The sequence below is a fragment of the Lutjanus erythropterus genome, chromosome 6, assembly GCF_056507025.1.
Source record: "Lutjanus erythropterus isolate fLutEry1 chromosome 6, fLutEry1.hap2, whole genome shotgun sequence".
NCBI classification, from domain to species: Eukaryota; Metazoa; Chordata; class Actinopteri; order Lutjaniformes; family Lutjanidae; genus Lutjanus; species Lutjanus erythropterus.
Genome location: NC_139322.1, coordinates 31,509,570 through 31,523,396, shown reverse-complemented (window position 1 = coordinate 31,523,396; position 13,827 = coordinate 31,509,570). Strand labels below are relative to the sequence as shown.

At 39.5% G+C, this 13,827-nt stretch overlaps 1 protein-coding gene across 1 annotated transcript in view; it reads left to right on the top strand.

Moving 5' to 3' along the window:
- Positions 1-13,370, top strand: part of gabrd (gamma-aminobutyric acid type A receptor subunit delta) — a 30,909-nt gene extending 17,539 nt beyond the window's left edge. The window contains exons 2-9 of the mRNA XM_084721634.1: positions 635-750; positions 4,216-4,283; positions 6,262-6,482; positions 8,603-8,685; positions 8,791-8,928; positions 9,413-9,568; positions 10,671-10,882; positions 12,288-13,370. Of these exons, the coding sequence (XP_084577760.1) occupies positions 635-750; positions 4,216-4,283; positions 6,262-6,482; positions 8,603-8,685; positions 8,791-8,928; positions 9,413-9,568; positions 10,671-10,882; positions 12,288-12,620 (1,327 nt within the window). The 3' untranslated portion in view covers positions 12,621-13,370. The remainder of the gene's footprint in view (positions 1-634; positions 751-4,215; positions 4,284-6,261; positions 6,483-8,602; positions 8,686-8,790; positions 8,929-9,412; positions 9,569-10,670; positions 10,883-12,287) is intronic.
- Positions 13,371-13,827: the final 457 nt, after the last annotated feature.

Here is a 13,827-nt window from a genome sequence, read left to right as displayed (position 1 = left end):
TTGTTATGTTTACAACCATTGATGCAGCTCTAAAGGTCCAGTGTGTAAAATTTATGGGTATTTATAGTCATATTTATAGTCATTATTGTTACCTTGGAATGAGCCGTTTATATCTGCAGAGTGCTCAGGTCCTCTTCCATGGTGGCTGCCATGTTACACCACCATGTTTCTACAGAAGCCCAAACACTAGCACAAGATACAGTTTTTTGTGTTTTGCATGAGTTTTGTGGCCACTACAGTTTCCCCTACATGCTTGGAAGGGGAGGGTGATGTGACACATCTGCAAGCTCACCACTAGATGCCATTAAATCCTACACACTGGTCCTTTAAAGGAAAACCTGATCACTCTGGGTTCATGACATGTTTTTTCCACTTAAAATCAAGGTCCTGCAAGCAGCGGAAAGGTTTGACAAATCCTTTTTATTACAGTGACATCTAATGTTTTTTCTTCAGTTGTAAACAGTTAACCAGAGTTATTACAGACCAACAGCTAATACTATCTCACATTGAAAGGTTTGTTTTTATCAGTTTATGTTTCTGACTGTATCTGAGGCTCTGACCGACTTTCCTGTGGACACATGGTGTGGCTGGACAACCGCTGAAGGCTGCTGTGTTTGCTGTTTGTCTCCTTTAGGGCCATGCTGAGTGACATTGGGGACTATGTAGGTACAGACATTGAAATATCCTGGTTACCTAATCTGGATGATTTAATGAAGGGCTATGCCAGAAATTTTCGCCCTGGGATAGGAGGTGAGTATGAGATCTACTGCTCGTGGCGTTGGGTTGCATTTCACCCCTTCACATTTACAGCCATCCTTAGCATCACCCACCCAAAGATGCAGCAACATGGACGTTTGCATTTCATTTTCCAATTCCATTATCCTGAGAGGTGTCTTTGTTTTTTTGTTTTTGCTCGTACGACAGTAGAACAAATATTTACCTCATGTAAATACTTGCTTTGACTCTTCAGTAAGGTGAATAAAAAAAACATTTAGGTGAAGAGTAGCTTTGCTCAGGGGATTATCGAGGACGATGCCCTCCAAGGACATGAGGGAGGCGGGCGGTGCAAACAGTGAGCACCGCTCGCAGACTTTTGCTAAGAATGGCTGCAAGATGTGACACATCCAATGACCACAGCGATAGATTTCTCAATCTCACAGCTTAACTCAGCTGAGCAAAGGTGAAAATGTGCAGCAGGAACACCGTCATCACCACACAGACCGCCTACACGGACCGCCATGACACAGCATCATGTGGTGACTGCATTCTTATTGATGTAACATTATAGTGACCATTGAGGAATCACGCCTGTTAATTGGAGTAATTCCCTTCATTCAACTCGCATCCCATTTAGCCTTTTAGTATGGAGTTTGTGTCATCAAGCATCAAATAAATACGCAAATATTAAAAGGATTCATGAATATGTTTTGCATCTTGAAAATGAGATAACATCCACAAATATGACTTTGCACTCACAATAAATAATTTAACTGATAAGGCTTAAATCTTTTTTTGGAACAATTCAAGAAATTCCATAATTTTTAATAATATTTTTTTCTTGGGAGACATACTTAAGAAATGTATAATATTTATGGATCTCAACCTTTTTGTTGGGAACATCTCACAAATAAAAAAAAATGCACACAATTTGACTTGTGAAAAAGGAAATTGTAATAAAGAACCAAATTGTGTTTGTATTGTAAGAAAAGGATTACTTAACTCCACTTTATTTTGGAAAACATGTTTTTTTACATTGCGTTACATTACATTATATTCATTTGGTAGTTGCTTTTATCCAAAGTGTCCTACTACACTGTTAAACCACATGCCTCCCAAGCAAACAACGAATAACGTGCTCAGTGCTACATGATGTTTTTGTGAACAAAACCACTTTTGATCATAAAGTATATCAGTAAGTGCTATATCTGAAGTACAAAACATATTTGTGGACGTTATTTGCAAATGCAACTTCTTTTTGCATTTGTAAGGCACTTAAACACATTTGTAAATCTTACTGTATTTGCGTAATGTTCATCTTATTTATTTGAAGTTTTATGAAACAAAATGAATGCAACGTTAACATTACAGCCTGGGTCTTCAACAGAGGGTCATGCATGAAAATACACAACAAATTATTAGCAAAGATAAATTGGCCTATTCACACATGAAAAAGAAAAATAAACCGTTGAAGACCCCTGCATTACAGTATTGCAACCCTGTCTTCTAGAAATGATGTTTTGCGTATTGCTAAATTGTTTTCATAATAATGTTGTGGTGACAACATAATTCCTGCCTTGAATATGTTCACAGAATGTTGACATTTCTTTTAAATAATGAGATGAATAAAAAAAAAAAGAAACAAAAGAAGAAGCTGTTGTTGGGGTGGATGGCTGGTGTATAAAGTACAGGACGTTAACACCACAGTCTGGGGTTCACGTCCACCCTCCTGCAACAAAAGGGCTTTGGTTAAGGTTCAGGGAGGATCATCGTTTTGGTGTAATATTGATAAAATCAGCTCTTGTCTCCAGTTACCACTAACTTCTGAATAATACTGTTGTCACTATGAATGGAAAGCATACTGCAATACTGCCTACTGTAGCAGATACCAAATTAAATACATTGTTAGTTAACACTTTACTGATATGTTTAATGTCAACATTTAGTATGTTTTTATGCACATTAACATTTCACATTACTGTATGTATGTGATCATTAACTGGCGGCCTGCATGTGGCCTGCTACAGCTTCCTTAGTGGTCTGTAAAATGACCAATGATACAAATATTACAATATTTATATATTTGAAGTATTAGGAACTGGCTGTTGGAATGCTTACGTAAATTCCTGCTCATGCAGGAGCTTCACATTAAAAGCATTTAGCTGGCAAAACACAAGTTGACTTTTATTTTGAAGACATCACACGAAATGCAGTGTATTTGTCAGTGAGCTCAGCTTTGTTACTATCGTCAATCCAAACAGTTATTTTTGATGTTTGTTGACAGTGGATCAGTTTGAAATAATGCAGGGAGTAATGGAACAAGAAGGAGCAGCCACAGCAAACTGTTTTTAATGAACAGCTGCAGGCAACAGGCTGCACACTTAAAACTTCTCAGCCAGGTAACCAATCCTAACTTCACTATGTGTTGCTGTTCAGAGACTCATGCTGCGTGCATGACCATCGATCCTTAGTGAACTGCCTCCTCGGTGGAGGCCTGAGATCTTTTTCTAGTTAGTGATCACACTGATATATAGATATAAATAACTAATACATTTTAAGTGAAAATATTTAACAATAAGAGGCTAATTAGGCCTAAATAAACACAGGTTTTCATTTGAAAGTCCAGCCCCCACAGTGTGTGCTTAGAAAAATTAGGCCCTTGGACAAACGTAGGTAATGACCCCTGTTGTTATCAGAAAGCACATTTTGTTCTGCATTACGTTTATAGAACTAGATTTTCTGGAAGACATGGCTGCGTATTGTTATGATAAGACTATTCAAGGAAAACTTTGCATTTTATTATTAATAAACCTACATTTGTAAATATTATATCCATTACAAATGTATTATTAATGAGTTCACCTCCACTAGATGATAATATGTAAAACTGCATCAGGTGAAACACTCTACAGTGTCTACTGCTGACCTTGGCGTACAAAAACATGTCATTGTAAATCACCTCACACTATACATCAAATGTAGAGCCAATAGAATATAATTTGCTTGAAACTGTGCGGGGAAGGTGTTGAATGTTGGGGAATGGTAATGTATGATTCCTTAATGTTCAGTATAAATAGCCTTTCTGTTCTGCATCAGTGAGCTCCCCTGTAGTTTCTGCCCTCTAGCATCCGATCACAGAGGTACACTCCATGCTAATCATATGGCAAACTGTTGAGTGAAAACGCCACAGTGTGTGCGTGTGTGTGTGCGACTGTTGGCAGAGGCTCTCTCTGAGTCCGTGAAAGCCCAGCGCTGTTTATGAATGCCCACAGTGTGATGTGCCACTTAGCATGGTTAAACTGGATAATGCTTAATCTCTGTGCTCTGTAGGAGTGTTTGAGATGTGGGAGGACGGTGGGTGGGAGGGAAACAGATGGGTGATGGAGTGAGGACGGGAGGGACTGATAGATTCGGGGAAGGTGCGTGTATGTGTGTGGGTGTGTTTTTGAAGCGGGGACAGGGCAGGTGTGCTTTCTTTTCTCACTTCTCCACCCGCAGGTCCACCAGTGAACGTTGCCATGGCTATCGAGGTAGCCAGCATCGACCACATCTCCGAAGCCAACATGGTAAAGTACACAGCAGCTTCTCCCTCCTTCCTTCTACACTGAGATTCTCTATCATCCCTCAACTTCACTATACTGCGGCAAAGATCAAAGATTTGCTATTTGCATAATCCTGATTTATCCCACTTGAGGGTTTGAAAGTACTCAGTGTGAACATGTGTGACACATTGGCTGAGTTGTTAGATAATTTGATACTTTCATGGATTTTGTATGGTGAAAACCAAATCTAGTGGGAAGATTCACATAATGTATGTAGCCCTGATTCTGCTCCAAACAAATAAATCTTTTCCTTCTTTCAGCACCTACAAATAAGCTTTTCAATAAAGGCTCACCCAAAGCTAAAAAACATAAACTTACACATTTTTGGTCACAAATAGGAGATAAACAGATTGGATGTAACAGTAGAAATGACACCAGAATCACTATTTATAGCAGCTATTAAATATGTTTCCATGCCAATGTTAAAAACTATGAACTGGATTATATCTGACCGTATCTACAAAAGAATCTCTGTCTGATTTTTAGATATTAACTAATCTACTTTAAATCAAAGCTGTAGCACATTTCAGGATGTTTTTCCCTTTAATGAGACAAAATATTTGGAGTGGTAAGAGAAGTACCGTAACGTTTTCCTTCACAACTCGTTGATGATTTAAGCTTTAAAAAGAAACAGTAGCTGAAAAGTAGAAGTTAAATTAATACTTCTACTTTAATTTAGGTTGGATTTATTAAACTTACTAAAATAAAAGAAACTTAATTAAATTTTTTTTTAAAGATTTCCACCACATTGTAGTAATTAAAGGGGCATTCAAGCAATTTAGTTTTGCATTCTTTGTTGGGCTATTTATAGGCCTATAGCACATTTCATACACAAAAACAATTCAAAGTGCTTTATATAATACATGAAAGTTCATAAACATGCAAAATGAACAAAACAGAAAATAAGAAAACGTATTAAATAAAGAATAAATAAGATGATATAGAGCCTGACTGATATATCGGTTGACTGATACTATCAGCCCAGTTTGCTTATCACAGCTATATCGGTCTATATCAGTATTTGCATATATGTTGTCTGTACATGTTGTCCGATATGTGCTGTCATAAAAACTTTTTTCTGAACAGAGCATAATGCAGATTGCTTTTATTCGTTGGATTTACCAGCACCATTTTATTTTTATTTGATCCTTTTTACTAATTCGGCTTTAATATAAACATATATTTTGATCTATTTGTGTTTTGTGTTATTTATAGTTATTTATAATTATTAAAAATACCAGTGAAAGTTTACGTAATTCTACAGTGCCCTGATGTCATGTTGCACAATAAAGTTTATAGTTTAATTGTAAAATATCCTCCCTCCATTACATATCTTTGTCACAAGTGTTCACCACTTTTGAGGGACCATTGCAAAAAAGGGCTTCATGTATATTCTCTATTATATTCTCTGTAAAGATATTGGCTGAGAAATTGATACCACAATTTTTTAAACCCCTAATATTGGTCTTAGTTCAGTTGGACCCCAATATACAGACCCAGTCAAAAGTCTGGACATACCTTACTATTCACTTAAATGTGAAAGTGCTTCTAAATTTTTCACTGGTGCTGTGATACATTTTAAATAAAAAGAACGATCAAACTCAATGCAGCAGAGATATTCCAATTTTTTGGGGGGTGAAAAGCACTGAGTCTTTCACTTCCCATAATGCAGCTACTGTTCTCAGAGTTCATAAAACTCCTTTAAAGCCACAAAATACATTATCCAAATGTTTTCGAAGGTCAGTGAATACTTAAGATTATCTGAAATTAAGCAACACAAACTTGAATTGTTTTTGTTTTGATTCAAAAAATAGTCTTGATATGAAGTGAGTTTTAGAAAGAAATCCCTGTTTTTCCTAATACAGAGTTAGAGCTACTGTAGATTTACATTTTCGTCCATGACTCAGCCCTCATGTTTGTGTCTGTGTGTTGTTCCTGGCAGGAATACACCATGACCGTGTTCCTGCGGCAGAGCTGGCACGATGACCGACTGTCCTACAATCACACCAACAAGACGCTGGGCTTGGACAGTCGATTTGTGGACAAGCTGTGGCTGCCCGACACTTTCATCGTCAACGCCAAATCTGCTTGGTTCCACGATGTCACCGTGGAGAACAAGTTGATCCGCCTGCAGCCCAACGGAGTCATTCTTTACAGCAGCCGGTATGAGCAAACAGATTATTGTCTTCACGAGTCAGAGTCAGACAGGCAGACAAACAGTGAGAATCTCCACTTCTACACTTTGTGTCTGGCTGCTCTGATGTTGACCTTGTCTTCTACATGAGCAAATTCCTGCTAGTTTTCAGAGACCTCAGACATTTGAGAGCACAGACATCCATTATTCGTTGTCTTTGGAAATGAAATCCCTCCTGATCCATATCATGATCTGAGAATAAGAATAAACAGTTTTCTCTGTGGTAACATTGTGAGTTTAAAAACATCTCTGATGTGCTTGTACATGACTGTTGGAAAGAGACAGGGGAGGTAAAGGAATATGGAAAGGTGAAGGGAAGGGCAACGTGGATCGAAGTGAATCATCAAAAGAGCTAAATTGGACGTTACTGTCAGCATGTCAGGAAAATCCATGAAATTTTAGACAAAACAATTCTGCTGCCATAAAAAAGTCTAAATGACAAACTAGGTCTTTTGTCGTTGCCTTTCAAAAGGTTTTCTGCTCCTATTGGCAGGATGACATTGTTTTCTTCGTGCTTTCCCAAACAGCAAGAAATGACAAAAAAGATAAAACTGATGGTTTTCTAAACAGCCTCTTGTATGGTTGAGCTGTGGCAAAGTTTAGGCAACTGAAACTGTCTAAAGGTCCATTGTGTAGGATTTAGGAGTTCAGAATATGGTAGAAATGGAATATAATATTCAGAAGTATGATTTCATTAGTGTAAAATTAGCGCCACCTGAGAATGAGACGTCTAAATCTACTGAAGAGAGTTTCTACAGTCTATAGAATGGATAGAGAGGGGTTTTTACATTTTTGCACTGTACTGTGACTGTAGATTCTGCTACATGCTTGAAAGGGGAGGGTGAGGCAAGCAGGATTCAGTTGGTTGCGAACTACAACCTTATTGCTAGATGTCACTAAATCCTACACACTGGTTCTTTAAACTAAGGGAAGGATTATAATCTTGGTTAAAAGAGACCAGCATTAACACCTGGTAGGATGCAGGATGTAAACTGTGGTTTCTGAATTCAAAATTATACACTTTAAATTCAACCTCAATTTTTTTTTTCACTCCTTTGTTATTTTAAGTGCTTTTTGTTATGGTTCTGTTCTCACTGTTTGACCCAGCAGGCAGCTGTTTTCAGCAAAAAAGTTGTGATAAACCCACTGCACACTTCTTGCCCAGTACCAAGCAACATATCGACAATGTTAGCAACCAGCTCATGAGCATAGTGAAGCCTTTAGCGGCTAAAATGCCAGATGATTTTTTTTGTCAGGTGTTGGTGGAGACTAGCCTAACATTGCCAGGTCAATTTTTTTAGTTAATTTTCCATTTCTCTTTCCAAGGTCCGTAAACCAAACTTTTACAAAATGTTGTCTACATTTTTCTGTCCCATCGAAAAGCTTCAAATGCAGATGTTTGTCCTTCTTTAGTTTGTTTAATACTGGTGCAGTAGTGGACTGAACAGAAACAGTTACACATTTGTGGCAGCCATCTTGGTTATTTACAAAACCGCCTCAATGGTGCTCATCTGGACAGTCATTGTATCACAGCAGCCCCTTAATAGTTAAACGGTTGTGATTGTCCCACCACCTGCCATGTCAGCTGGAAATCTGTGTACAGGAGGGGGATCAGAGCGAATAAATCATGAGCTCGCAGATTCGTCTGCCTCCCAGGCCAGGTAGAGACCAAACAAGAGATAAAAGAAGAGCGAATATTACTCTTCTGTACTTGTCAGGTAGACAAAAACATGACTCCAAGTGAATGATAGTGTTCCTCTGTGTCTGCTGGATGTGAAGATAAGAAACCACCAAGTTGCTTTAATAATGTATTATTGAAGGTCGAAGGTTTTGGGGGTCTTTCTGCATCTTTCATCTGCTTCTATTAAAAGCAAGTAAGCAATTAAGTAATGAGCTCCTCTTCATCATCAGCTGACACAGTTCTCGGCTAACAATAGTGCTGATGTAACTGGAAAGATGCCAGGTCAGAGTGGATGGAACCATGTGAATATGTCCTATGAGGCTTTAATAAAACATGTTGGTCAGTTGAGTTTCCACACCTAAAATGGTGTACACTGAGTTTTAATTAACTGAGCTGTTTTGTTCCTAGAATCACTTCGACAGTGGCGTGTGATATGGACCTGACCAAGTATCCGATGGATGAACAGGAGTGTATGCTGGACCTTGAAAGCTGTAAGCTGGAATTTACAGAAATTCTTAAATGCTACACGCTCAGCACATTAGTGCATCTTTGTGTGCTGGACTGATAAAATGTCTTTTTTTTTTTTTTAATTCAAGACGGTTACTCCTCTGAGGATATTGTGTATCACTGGTCAGAGAGCCAGCGACACATCCACGGTCTGGACAAACTGGAGCTCTCCCAGTTCACCATCACAGACTATCGGTTTGTCACTGAGATGATGAACTTCAAATCTGGTGAGGATCCCTCTTGTTTTCCTCTGTTTTTCTTCAGCTGTCAAGGCTTGTTCCAGCACAGCCAGTCTGAAAGCCCCTTGCATGTTTCTTGAGTGTTTCATACATCATGTACTATTTTGAGTTTTTGGACTTGGCTTGCCTCTTGTGTCTGAGAACTCTGCAGATTCTTTTTGAAGCCAGATATATTTTTTTTAACGTTAGGCTCTTGGGGTTATATTCGATGCATAGAAGGAATGGATCAAGTCAGGCTGGCTGCTGAGCCAGGCAGGAGGTTTAGGAGATGATAGGCACTGCTGCTGGGAAAATGTAGCCTGCAATACTACTTTATGTCTTACATGTTGAAGCTTTGCCACCAGGGGCACAAGTGAGCAGACAGATGTTTCATGATATCAGTGTCTGTGAAGAACAAAGGAATATTTTCATTATGGATAATTAGATTCTTCAGGAATACAATTAAACCCGGTGTCTGTTTTCTGCTTCCCAGCGGGACGTTTTCCAAGACTCAGTCTTCGCTTCCAGCTCAGACGTAATCGAGGCGTCTACATCATCCAGTCATACATGCCTTCGATATTACTGGTTGCCATGTCCTGGGTGTCCTTTTGGATCAGCCAATCAGCAGTCCCAGCTCGTGTATCCTTAGGTTGGTATTCATTTGAAATTTTAAATTGAGGAACCTAAAACAAAGTTGGAGTTAATTCACATATAGAAAAGTTAAACCAGTAAGTGTTGTGCTTCCTTGTACACAGTTAGGTTTAGGCATGAGGAGTGGGATTGCTTAGGGTTAGCATAAGAATAGTAGGGTAAGCTTATCACAGGCAGAGTAGGGCAGGTTACTTCACCATCCTGGGAAAAAAATGTTGCTTCCAGTGTAAACAATTTCACTGCAGCCATTTTGACATGAAGCAGTAGAGTAAAAATAGGTGTTATCAGAATGCTAATTAAGGTTCTGTTGCTTTCAGGTCAAACAGAGTCAGGGTGCTGCTATTGTGTACAGTATGTTGGCTCACTGGAAAGGCTCTGCTACACTAAATGGAACAGGGCCTTAACTAGTATCATTGGTAACACCTCTGTTTAACCTACTGTTTCATATTAATGTGGCTGCTGTGAAAAAGGTCGATTGTAAATATAATGTAGTTTACTCTTAATCTGTCATAGTGATTAAAGAAAACATATTGGCTATTAGTTCATACCTGTGTGGGCTTTAAACAAGTATTTGCAGCCATGCTAGCTGCTCTGTTAGGCTGTACTTAGGCACAGAGATGCTAACATGCTAACATACACACAGTGACAATGCTAACATTTTGCAGATATAATCTTTGCCATGTTCACCATCTGAGTTTAGCATGTCAGCATGCTGATATGTTGATTAGCACTAAACCCAAAATTAATTAATTCATTATTAATCCTGAGAGAACCATGAATGTCTCGCCAAATTTCATTGCAATCCATCGAATAGTTGGCATTTTACTCAGAACCACAAATGTGAACCTCATGGTGTCTAGGAGTCATCCTCTGGAAACCATGAATGTCTGTACAATGTTTTATGGGAATTCATCTCGTACATCAGGATAAGTGACAATTTTTACCTGCTGGTAGCACTAATCCATCCAGTAGTTGTCAAGATATGAACTAAAGTGTTGACCGACCGACAGTCTGACATCGGCATCCTTACAGCCATGCTGCTAGCATGTCTCAAACCCAACAGAACCCTAATCCGCACTGTGTGCCTGTGTTTTCCACAGGGATCACAACCGTTCTCACCATGACCACGCTGATGGTAAGCGCCCGCTCCTCCCTGCCTCGAGCGTCAGCCATCAAAGCGTTAGACGTCTACTTCTGGATCTGTTATGTGTTTGTGTTTGCGGCCCTCATCGAGTATGCCTTCGCTCATTACAACGCTGACTACCGGCTCAAAGAGAAAGCCAAGGTGAAGGCCAACAAGCTGAGCTCTGAGGTGAGGAAATCATTCCCATCATGTCCTCCCGTCAGCAGATAACAATGCAGAGCTTCGGGGGTGGTATTGTGAGTAATGAGCACGCCTTTCAAACATAGACCTGGGCCGGGCTTCAAACCTCGGTGTTGACAAGCATCCGTCCCACTGACCTTCAACACGACAATGAATCTCTATAGAGCATAATGAGAAACTACAAGATTTGCCTTCAGGGGATAATAGTGATTCTCATCATACTGTCTGTTTCCTCTGCTGTTGTTATACATCTTACTGAGGTTTACCTTCACAATAGGAGCTGCTGACTGACTTGGTGGTATTTTTTTTGTAAAGTCAACATTCAAATGGAATAAAAAATATTAAGCAAAAACTGGTCATATGCTGACAACACAAGAAAAATGAGATGTGAAAGATGAGAGACATAAGTGAAATTGAATCTCAACAGCAGGGTGATAGAAAATGTATTGAGACCCAGTATGTGCTGTTGTTGTGAATAAAACTACAAAAACATCCCAATGTCACCAGAACATCCCCCGATATAATAAACTAGAGTTTGCATTAATAATTCATAATCTGCTGTTTTAGAATCAGCTCTGTGTAGTTCTTGACTTTTATGTTTTATTATCAAAATATCTCATTTTGTACATTGGTCTGGTTGAATACTGGATTCTGATTGGCTGCAAGGAGTCCATTAATTCATAATATAGGACACATACTAAATAGTTCTAGTGAAAATGTCTTTGTACAACTTTGTAACTTTACACAATCAGGAATTAATGGACGGCACAGAGGCAATTATTTACGGATTACAGACACCGTGTTGTACATTTTACAATATGGCAAAGTGGCCAGGAATAAAAATTTTGTGAGAAAATACAGAAAACCAAGAATGCCATGTCTTAAGACAAAAAAAACAAAAAAACAAAAAGCAAAAAAAAAAAACAAGTACTTTTATGGTAATGTAAACGGAGTGTAAAGTTCTAAGTTGTCTAGTAACAGAGCAAAATTGCAAACTTGCTTTTACAAAAAGTAGAGTTTATTCTGAAAAATGTCGATGTAATATTCTCACTGCAAAACAGTTTTTGTTGCAGTAGCTGTGTCCATATGGACTTGGCAGAGTGTGGACTGTTAGCATGGAGAGGTGCCAATTTACCTCCTGGGAACTATCAAGGTGCCCTTGAGCAAGGCACTGAACCCACAACCACACAGGGTGCCTGATTCTGGGCAGCATCTGTCACTCTACCACCTCTTTCACTTGCAAAAAAGTGCATGTGTGTAGACAGGCCTACGCTTGTGTAAAATAACAATAGAGTCTTTAATGTTCTGCAGTTTCTGGATTCTACAGAACTATTTGACATCAAATATTTGATGTTGAATGACTCCTTACATGTGTTTCTCTGTCTCCCTACAGTCTATTGTGAAGAATGGCAAACAGGCCATGGTTCTCTTTTCCCTGTCCGTCACTGGCATGAACCAGAGCGTGATGATCTCCAACCGCCACGGGCGGGCCCAGCGCTCCAGCACCGAGATCCCAGGGGAGGGCGGTGGCGAGGAGGCTGAGCCGAGGAGGAGAAGGTCCAGGCAGGTGGAGGAGACAAAGACGGAGGAGGAGGAGAAGAAGTGCTGTTCCAAGTGTGTCTGCAAGCCCATTGATGCCGACACCATCGACATCTACGCCAGGGCTGTGTTCCCTTTCACTTTCGCCGTGGTGAACGTGATCTACTGGGTGGCGTACACCATGTGAGAAGGAGGCTGCGAGCCTGTGCGAATGGCTGCCATCCAGGGCTGTATATATAAGAAACTGCTGGAGCTGCGCCACTTCAGCGCTGGCAGACTGGTGCAGCTGAAATACTGCAGGCCTCAGTAAAAAAATTAACTTCAGACGAAATGAAGTGTTACGGCCTGTGAATACGGAAACATGGTAATTAATGGAAGTAGTATTGAGATTAAAAAGTGTTAACAGGACTTCATATATTTAAATACAAATACAGAAATGTATTGTATAAAGGCGAATGACTGTGTTGCCTGTTGGAGGTTCACACACACTCACACACACACACACACACACACACACACACACACAGTGAATTAACCTGTCATCCTGTTATATGAACATGACACAGGACACTTTTACACATCATCCTGCTTGAATACCTGCAGCACCGACCACAAGCTCACATCTAAATAAGCATAGTTAGCTTAACTAACTCAAAGCCACAAAATTCGGAGTGAACCGCCTGTTATCTCGAAAAGCAAAAGCGCCGCCCAAACCAGAGGAACAAGATGAGGTGTACTACTATTCTGCATGGCTGATAACTCACTCACCCTCCTTCCCCGCCATCACCACCCACCCCCTTTCCTCTGTCTCTTCTTTGGTCCTCCACCCATTTTTTTTTTCTCAATTCATTTTTTCGTTCAGGACACCGTCTGGAGTGTCTTATCTCCTTCTGCCAGTTCTGCCTGTTTCCTCGCCATTAAAGGACTTCTTCCACTACCTGTGTGTCTCTCTCTCCTGGCTTCAAACGGTCATAAACCTAAAATCAGAGCGGTTGTTGGGTACAATTAAATGCTTAAAAAATGCTGAAATCCCTTCTGGCAGATACAACTTTGACAAATATATGATCTTCTAAAACTAAAATATTAGCTGCAGTCAATATTATTTCAACAAAAAAGGCTCAAATTTGAGGGATTATGAATAATTGAGTTGTATGTCCAGTTGACAGAGGTCAAGAATTGTGCTCTATTAATAATTTCTGACTCCCGTCTGTCCTTTGTCTGAACTTGGAAATTGATTTCAGGAAAGTTAGGGATGAGAAAGCACTGACTTTCCAGCCGGAAAAAAAGTTTTCCTATTAGATTTAATGCCACAACATTGCCTCTGTGATGATAACTGAATACTCGGGTATCTTGCATCACAATCTATTCTGATTTCTTAAGTTTAAGGAAATATA